Source organism: Lynx rufus, unplaced genomic scaffold, assembly GCF_022079265.1.
Source record: "Lynx rufus isolate CCGP_SWC_20201006 ecotype Redwood Valley unplaced genomic scaffold, mLynRuf1.p SCAF_7, whole genome shotgun sequence".
In the NCBI taxonomy this organism is placed as follows: domain Eukaryota; kingdom Metazoa; phylum Chordata; class Mammalia; order Carnivora; family Felidae; genus Lynx; species Lynx rufus.
In genome coordinates, this window is record NW_025814889.1 from 80,568,455 (window position 1) to 80,577,149 (window position 8,695).

At 51.5% G+C, this 8,695-nt stretch overlaps 1 protein-coding gene across 1 annotated transcript; it reads right to left on the bottom strand.

Moving 5' to 3' along the window:
• Positions 1–2,154: 2,154 nt before the first annotated feature.
• Positions 2,155–4,174, bottom strand: GPR84 (G protein-coupled receptor 84). The gene is made up of 2 exons (XM_047066022.1): positions 4,080–4,174; positions 2,155–3,568 (listed from the first exon to the last, which is right to left on the bottom strand). Exon 2 carries the CDS (start codon positions 3,558–3,560, stop codon positions 2,376–2,378), a length of 1,185 nt encoding a protein of 394 aa, XP_046921978.1. The 5' UTR covers positions 3,561–3,568; positions 4,080–4,174; the 3' UTR covers positions 2,155–2,375.
• Between the last annotated feature and the right edge of the window lie 4,521 nt (positions 4,175–8,695).

Consider the following 8,695-nt stretch of genomic DNA (forward strand, 5'->3'; position numbering starts at 1 on the left):
GGGCGGGGAGGGCGTCGAGGGTGAGAGAGGAGGGGGTTGTGTTCCTGCTAATATCTGGCGTCTCTGGTCTCAGACTCCAGGGTTTCCTCCTGTGCCCCGTGAGTCATTTTTTTCCCAGCGACTGAGAATTGGGAAGTCCCTCCTTAGGTCTAACTTCAGTCTCTGTTGCTGCTCCTTTCTACTTGCCAACGCTTGTGAACTGCCTTCAAGGAATATGAAAAGTGAACCCTTTTACAGACCTTCAGAGAATTGCCAGCTTCCAGAATCTTAGAAGGGTGGAGCAGGAAGCACTTTTAGGAATCATCTGGTAACTTGATTCTAGTTTTAGGAAGGCAGCTGTCCTGTAGTGGTTAGACATGTGGGCTGAAGCGAGACTCTCTGCCCTCAAGTCGTGGTCATACTACTTCCCAGCTGGACAAATTGCTTGAACTATTTGTGCTCCGATTTGTTCACTTGTGAGAATGAGATTGTGACAGATACTTAATGGTAAAATTTGTACGAATTACATGAAAGAATATATTTACAGGGTTTAGGACAGCACCGGGCACGTGGTAAGACTGCGCCCCACCCCCAACTTTGCACCCGCGATAAAGCCTGTGGTTCAGGTGGTCCAGGGTCCTGCTCACCTTCACAGAGCTAATTATCAGAGAGCCTTGATGAGAACCCTTGTCTCTACATTCCCAAGCTGATGTTCTTTATTGGTCCTGCTGTTCACCCCACCTGTCGGGGCCCCTGCCTCAGCACCCTGAACTTGACTCAGTTTTGAGGCTGCTGTGTGATCTTTGTTCTTTGGAAGAAGAACTCTCAAAAGCACGTGTTCTGCGTTAGGACACAGGATTCCTGGGACTTGGAAGTGGGTTGCATGTGAGGACATTGATCTGTCCACCTTGACCTATGGTTCTTTCTGCGCTCGTCTGAATCCCTCTGGACTTCACTTTGTTCCCTCCAAACCGTGGACTTGGGAGCGGGGAGGGGACAGCGTGTAGCCAGAGCAGCGGTACTGTCTACATGACTCTTACATTCCAGTGCTTGCACAGTGCCCACCTGCTCCCCCCATTTCCAACCAAATAGACAAGAAATATCTCATGAGTAATCATAAATGTCTAATTCTTTACTTTCCCGCCTAAGCTTTGGGGGGTGGGGGGAAAGGGGTGCAGATCTCTGGGTCTTTGCCCTTGCTGGCTGGGTGGGAGGCGGTCTGTGGCCTCCCCATCCCTGACACCTTCGGTCCTCAACAAGGAAACACAGAGAACCAGCGTCACCTGGTGGCCACAGGTGCTTTCTTTAAGTTCACACGGGTGCTGACTAGGGTGACAGGATGTTGGTCGTGCTAGAGGAAGGGAACATGGTCTCCCCTCAGCTGGACCCCTGAGCCCTGTTAACTAGAGTCTCTGTTCTGCTCTCATAACCCAGGATGACAAGAACAAGTCAGGGGGAAGTGAGGGGCCAGGACTTCAGTTGATTTAGGTCTGACTGGTGTCACTGCTAGGGCAGCCGGAACCCCTCTCTGCCATTGCCTCAGCTAAGCTCAGTTCATGTCCACGGAGCAGGGGATCATCTCCCATGACCATTCTCTTCGGCTAGGGCAAGGGCCAGGGGGTTGGACTCACAGGAGTGTGGCTATCAAAGCTGGATTACAGGGTGCCTGGGTGGCTCAGTCGGTTGAGCTTCCGACCTCGGCTCAGGTCATGATCTCCCGGAATGTGAGTTCGAGCCCCGCGTCGGGCTCCGTGCTGACAGCTGAGAGCCTGGTGGCTGCTTCAGATTCTGTGTCTCCCTCTCTCTCCACCCCTCCCCCACTCATGCTCTGTCTCTGTCTCAAAAATAAATAAACATTAAAAAAAAAAAGCTGGATTACAAAACTTTTCTGAGCTAAATAAACCTGTTTGCGGGGATTAGGGGACTGGGGGCGCCGATCCTGGCAGTAGTAGTTAGGGGCAGGAGCCATTTCTGGGAAGTTAAATGAAAAGACAGGTGGATCCTCTGAAACAAACTCACATGTTTTATGCCCGTAAACCCCTCAGCTGAAGGCTGTGTCCTAGGCCCTCTGCTTCCCAACCTTGCCGTGACCTAGGTTACACAAACCCTCAACTGTTAGGTTCCAGCTGCACACCGGTCCTGGCCTATTATTCCCCAAAGACCACATCTGAGCCCTAGAAGGATAGAATTCATTTATTAATAATTAATAATGCATCTTGGGCAGCCTCGAGCTGAAGCATCGATCAAGGGATGGAGAAGCCTGGTTTGGGGATGGGGGGAAGTTGTCTGTGAAAATGCTCACAGGCCTTCCTTTCGTCTGCTCCCCTACCAGCTGGCCACTTTAGCTCTGTTCTGGAGGAGACAGTGCTGGATCCTGGTGACTGGGGAACACAGTTCTAACGGAGCCTACGGAAACTCTGGGGCCCTCGTCTCAGGATGGAGCCGTAGGCTTGGCGGAACTGACGGTTCATGGCTGCATAGAGCACAGGGTTGATGCAACCGTTGAGCCAGGTGAGGTTGGCAGCGAGCATGTGGACAACCCGAGGAGCGCGGACCCTGGCATCCAGGATGTTGAGCAGCAAGAAGGGGATGTAGCTCAGAGCGAAGCAGAGGAACACAGCGAAACACATCCGGGTCACCTTCCCAAACTCTGACGGAGAGTCCTGAGTTCTTTGGGCTCTTTTGGTCGGCCTGCTCTTGGCAGGTGCTTCTGGATGGCTTTTCTCTGCCGCCTGCTGACCTACCTCCCTGCTGGGATGGTCCTCCACCTCTGATGAGTCCCCTTCCAGGGTCTGGGTGGTGGCAGCACTGACCGGCTCAGACGAAATCCCCTCGCTGGGCCTTCCTGATGCCCGCCCGCTGTCCAGCTCCTGGAAACGACCAGGTGTGGCCTCATCTGTCCCAGCCACATGGTTGGAGTGGATACTTGACTGCTTATACTGATCCAGCGCCTGTGCTGCTCGCTTCACTTGCCGGTGGATGAGCCAGTAGAAGATGCCGACGCTGCTGAGCCCCAGCACAAAGTAGATGCCCATGAGGATGGTGGTGTAGGGCCGGCCTCGGATGCGGTCAAAGCTGCAGGTGCAGACTACAGGCACCAAGATGTAGATGCGCCAGAGAGGGGCGAAGCTGGCCACGCCTACCACCCAGGTACTCACCAGTGCCAGCACCATCCCCTTGGCACTGAAAACTCGGGGAAAGAGCTTAGGGTGGGCAATGAGGAGGTAGCGTGCCAGGGCAATGAGGCAGAGGGTCAGGATGGAGACGGAGTTGGATGCAAAGAGGAGGAGTCCAAAGACCCTGCAGAAGGTGGCGCCGGTGCGCCAGTGCAGGTGGAGGTAGGTGTCCACAGAGAAGGGCTGGAGAAGGGTGCAGTACAACAGATCGGCCACGGTGAGGTTGGCGATGAGCAGGTTGAAGCGGGTGCGGAGCTTGGGCTGGATGGCCAAGGCCAGCAGGGTGAGGACGTTGCCCACGGTGCCGGTGACAGCTACCACCACCCCCCAGCTAACTGCAACATAACGATAGCCCAGTATGGACTCATGGTAGCAGGAGAAGTTGGCTTCGGAGGTGTTCCACATGATGGAGGCTGAAGAGGAGAGTGCGAGGGAAAGAAGGAGTCAGAACCTCGCCTTGAACTTAGGTCTCTTGGACGGCTCTGGGGCCCCGGACACCTGAGCTTTTTCACAGGCTTGCCAGCCTCCTGAGCCATTCCCAGGTCTCTTCATCCCCAACCTTTCCTGAGATCCCCAACCCCCCTCCTTCGGGTCTCTCGGTCCTCTCCCATTCTCAAAGATTTCCCCCAAATTCTTCTCTAAGTATCTTTTGGTGTCCACCCACTCCAAACTCCAGGCCTCTTCAATGTCCATCCAGATGTTCTCGGTAACCTCAGTGCCCTCTGACTTTTTAATCTTTTCTCTTTCCCCTAAAACCACCCAGGAATTCCCTACCTCTATTCAGGATGCTACTGGTCCCCTCTGCCCTTGTCTGCTACACACACGCAGGTCTCAGGTCTTTTGTTGTTTCGTTTTGTTTTTCTCATCACCCGGGAGATGAGGAGACAGACAGAGTAAAAGTACACCCACCACAAAAGTACTCACCTGAGTCTCCCAGCCTTCAATTCTCACTCCAGTGGGAGAAGTCCAACTCACTTGAGTAGTCTTTTCTGGTGGGCGGTCAGGCTCCAGGACATGGTCGTGTGTCTCCTATTAATAAACTAGACTGAACGGATAAGAAACTCCCCAGTTTCTCAACCTCAGCCACTTCCTCTCTTCTCTTCAGTCCTACTCATTTTGCTTCGGCTAGTGCAATCTGGGCTTCTCTGGTGAAAATCCCCTGCTACTTACATCAAAGCTGTTTCGCTCCTTGCTAAAGACGAAGGTGTTTCTCTCCCCTCTTTGCATAGCAGGACACCTACAAGCTCATGGCCAAGAATTGTCTGGACAGGGAGACAGGCCATCAGAAGGCCTGGGCCACTTCTCTAGGGGCCAAAGAGCAGACCAAGTTCCAGGAGCAATTCTGGACGCCCCGGAAGCCTTGCGTTTGTCAGGAAGGAGCACTGCCTTTCTTCTCTCCAGGACTCAGAGATGGTTCAAATCAGGGGGTCCCATGTGATACCCTAACACATCTGATAAAAGGAGCCAGGTGAAAAAAGGTGAGAAAAGAAGTATCCGGGATTCTGGCTTCATTCCCCACAGGAGCACAGGCCGCCGTTCAATCGTTCATTCATTCATCTGTTCACTCAACAAACACGTGCTGAGGGCCTACTATGCACAAGACTCCGAGATAGACTCTAGGGATACAAGAAGTTGTGACACATGGGCTTGCACATAGTCTAGCAAGGGACACAGATATATAGATATATAAATGCTTAATTGATTCTCTAAGATAGGGGTCAGCAAACTTTGGCTTATGGACCAAATCTGGGCTGCCATCAGTTTTGTTTTTGTTTTTGTTTTTAAACGTTCATTTATTTTTGAGACAGAGAGAGACAGAGCATGAACGGGGGAGGGTCAGAGAGAGAGGGAGACACAGAATCCGAAACAGGCTCCAGGCTCTGAACTGTCAGCACAGAGCCCGACGCGGGGCTCGAACTCATGGACGATGAGATCATGACCTGAGCCGAAGTCGGACGTTTAACCGACTGAGCCACCTGGGCACCCGTTTTTGTTTTTTTAAGTAAGCTCTATGCCCAGTGTGGGGCTTGAATTCATGACCCCCGAGATCAAGAGTGGCATGTTCTTCTGACTAAGCCAGCCTGGCGCCCCCACATCTGGTTTTTTTTTTAATGTTTGTTTATTTACTTATTTTTTTATTTTATTAAAAAAATTTTCTTACATTTATTTATCTCTGAGAGACAGAGAACAAGTGGGGGAGGGGCAGAGACAGAAGGAGACACAGAAACCGAAGCAGGCTCCAGGCTCTGAGCTGTCAGCACAGAGCCCGACGCGGGACTCAAACTCACAAGCCGCGAGATCATGACCTGAGCCGAAGCCGGATGCTTAACTGACTGGGCCACCCAGGCTCCCCAGTTTACTTATTTTTGAGAGAGAGAGACAGAGAGAGCGCCAGCATGGGGAGAGGCAGAAAAAGAGGGAGAGAGAGAGAATCCCAAGCAGGCTCCCTGCTGTCCGTGCAGACAGGGCTCAATCCCATGGACTGTGAGATCATGACCTGAACCGAAATCAAGACTGACTTGAGCTACCCAGGCACGCTGCCCGCCCCACCACCATCTGTTTTTGTAGGGGCCATGAGCCAAGAATGTTTTTTTCCCCCACTTTCAAATGGTTCCATTAAAAAATTTTTTTTTCAACATTTGTTTATTTTTGGGACAGAGAGAGACAGAGCATGAACGGGGGAGGGACAGAGAGAGAGGGAGACACAGAATCGGAAACAGGCTCCAGGCTCTGAGCCATCAGCCCAGAGCCTGACGTGGGGCTCGAACTCACGGACCGCGAGATCGTGACCTGGCTGAAGTCGGACGCCCAACCGACTGCGCCACCCAGGCGCCCCTCAAATGGTTCCATTTTAAATGGTTGTATAAGTACCTACATAATACCCTCCCTCAGTTTTGCCTCTTGGCCTGCACAACCTATAATATTTACTGTCTGGCCACTTAAGAAAAAGTTTACCAACCCTTACTCTAAAGGGTAGCAGCGACTTAAAGGAGCGAAATCGCCAAGGAGAAGGTCAGGAAAGGGTTCACAGAGAGATAGCTGAGCTGGGTTTTGAATAATGAACAGTTTTTTGGAGGGAGGTAAGTAGAAGGACATTCGGGGGTGGGGTGCCTGGGTGGCTCAGTCGGTTGAGCGTCCGACTTCAGCTCAGGTCACGATCTCGCGGTCCGTGAGTTCGAGCCCCGCGTCAGGCTCTAGGCTGATGGCTCAGAGCCTGGAGCCTGTTTCCGATTCTGTGTCTCCCTCTCTGCCCCTCCCCCGTTCATGCTCTGTCTCTCTCTGTCTCAAAAATAAATAAACGTCAAAAAAAAAATTAAAAAAAAAAAAAAGAAGGACATTCGGGGCAAAGGGAACAGGATGCATAGAGTCGCAGAGGTTTAGGTAGAGGTGAACAAATACTGGGAAGTAGGGAGCAACAGAGAAGATCCTGGACAAGTGAGCAGGACGGGGGTGGAGGAAGTCCTTGTGCATCGTGTGAGGAGCTGGGGTTGTATCCTGGAGGCCATAGGGAGGTTTGCACTCAAGAAGCTGTAAGGAGTGAAAGCGTGCAGGCCAGCAGTGAGAGAGACCAGTAAAGAGGCACCAGTTCAGACAAGAGCGAGGCAGAGCCTGAGCTGGGGCCAGGGCTAGCTTCAAAGACATGCCACATATGTGATCACACGGGGCCCTGCACTTACAAGAGGCTGGGGTTGGCTTAACACTCCACACTGTCTTAAGATCCATTTTGAACAAGAAGTCCTGCTTTTTCCTCTTGCACTGGGACCACGAGCTACGTAGCCAGTCCTGGTTAGGGCAGTGGCTGTGGGCATACAGAACAATGATCAGGATCCATGGGTCAGTAAGAGGTCAAATTAACCCGGTAAGAGGATTTATTTAGTGCTTTAGTGGATGAAGGGTTAGGAAGAGGGAAGAGTAGGCTGATTCCCAGTTTTCCCAGTGGCTGGTGGTGCTTTGCATCAGGAAGATAGGGAATAAATAGGCAGAGCAGCAGGCTTAGGGAACGGGGTGAAGCATGAATTCAGTTTTATTTATTTATTTATTTCAACGTTTATTTATTTTTGGGACAGAGAGAGACAGAGCATGAACGGGGGAGGGGCAGACAGAGAGGGAGACACAGAATCGGAAACAGGCTCCAGGCTCTGAGCCATCAGCCCAGAGCCTGACGCGGGGCTCGAACTCATGGACCGCGAGATCGTGACCTGGCTGAAGTCGGACGCTTAACTGACTGCGCCACCCAGGCGCCCCATGAATTCAGTTTTAAACCAGGCTAGAGGTATGTATCTCAGCCCTCCTCACTCTAGTCTCTTCTAGCCTCCATCTCTATCCCCACGTGTGATCCAGCCCCTGCTTTTCTCCACCCTCTCTCTTATAGGACCACTCTTGCCTCTTGGACTTGGACTTCTGGATCGCCAGTCTCTGCTTTTTTTTTTTTTTTTAAGCTAGATGGCCTGAAAAAACAAAACACAAAAACCTAACCATCCTAAACTTGTTGGATTCCATTTCTAAACCCACGGTGAACTCCCACCCCCAACTTCATAGCTGACAAACCCAGGAGGCCCCTATTTCCCTTTCCTTCTCTGTCTCTTTTTTTAATATTTTTAAGTCTGTTTACTTATTTATTTTTTAAAAATTTTTGTCCACTTATTTTGAGAGAGAGAGAGAGAGAGAGGGAATGAGCAGGGGAGGGGCAGAGGGAGAGAGAGAATCCCTAGCAGGATCCGTGCACAGTGCCCAATGCAGGGCTCTATCTCACAGACCCTGAGATCATGACCAGAGCCGAAATCAAGAGTCAGATGCGTGCTTGGGGTGCCTGGGTGGCTCAACAGGTTAAGCATCTGACTTCAACTCAGGTCGACTTAGGCTCAGGTCATGATCTCACAGTTTGTGAGTTGGAGCCCCACATCCGGCTCTCTGCTGTCAGCACAGAGCCTGCTATGGCTCCTGTGCACCCGCCGCCCCCCACCCTATCCCTGCTGGTTCTCTAAATAAATAAATAAACTTAAAAATTTTTTTTTTAAAAGAGTTGGATGCTGAAGTGACTGAGCCACCCAGGTGCCCCTATTTATTTATTTATTTATTTTGAGAAAGAGAGAGAGTGTGGGGGAAGGGCAGAGAGAGAGAGAGAGAGAGAGGGAATCCCAAGTCAGCTCCAAGGAAAGGAGAAATCGAGACCTGAGCTACAAGTGGGACACTTAACTGACGGAGCCCCTCCCTTTCCTTCCTCTTTAACAATCTTTATTTCACCTTCCCTCCCCCTTTCCTCTGAAAAACTGAAGTGGGTGGAGGGGGGAAGTGAGCAAAGGAGATGCAATTCAGGGGGACCCTTGGGAAGATGCTGGGCTCTGGTCTGGCCTTTCTTTCTTTCTTTCTTGCCACGCAGCAGGGCTAGAGGGAAGGGGTTACAGAGTCAGAACTGTTCTTGGGAGTGTGACTGAGCTGAATTCTGGAGATAATAAAGAACATCTTCCCCCACATCATGTGCCAGGCTGCTGAACAGAGTGCACGTCTCTGTCCCACAGACCTGTAGGGACCCAGAGGAG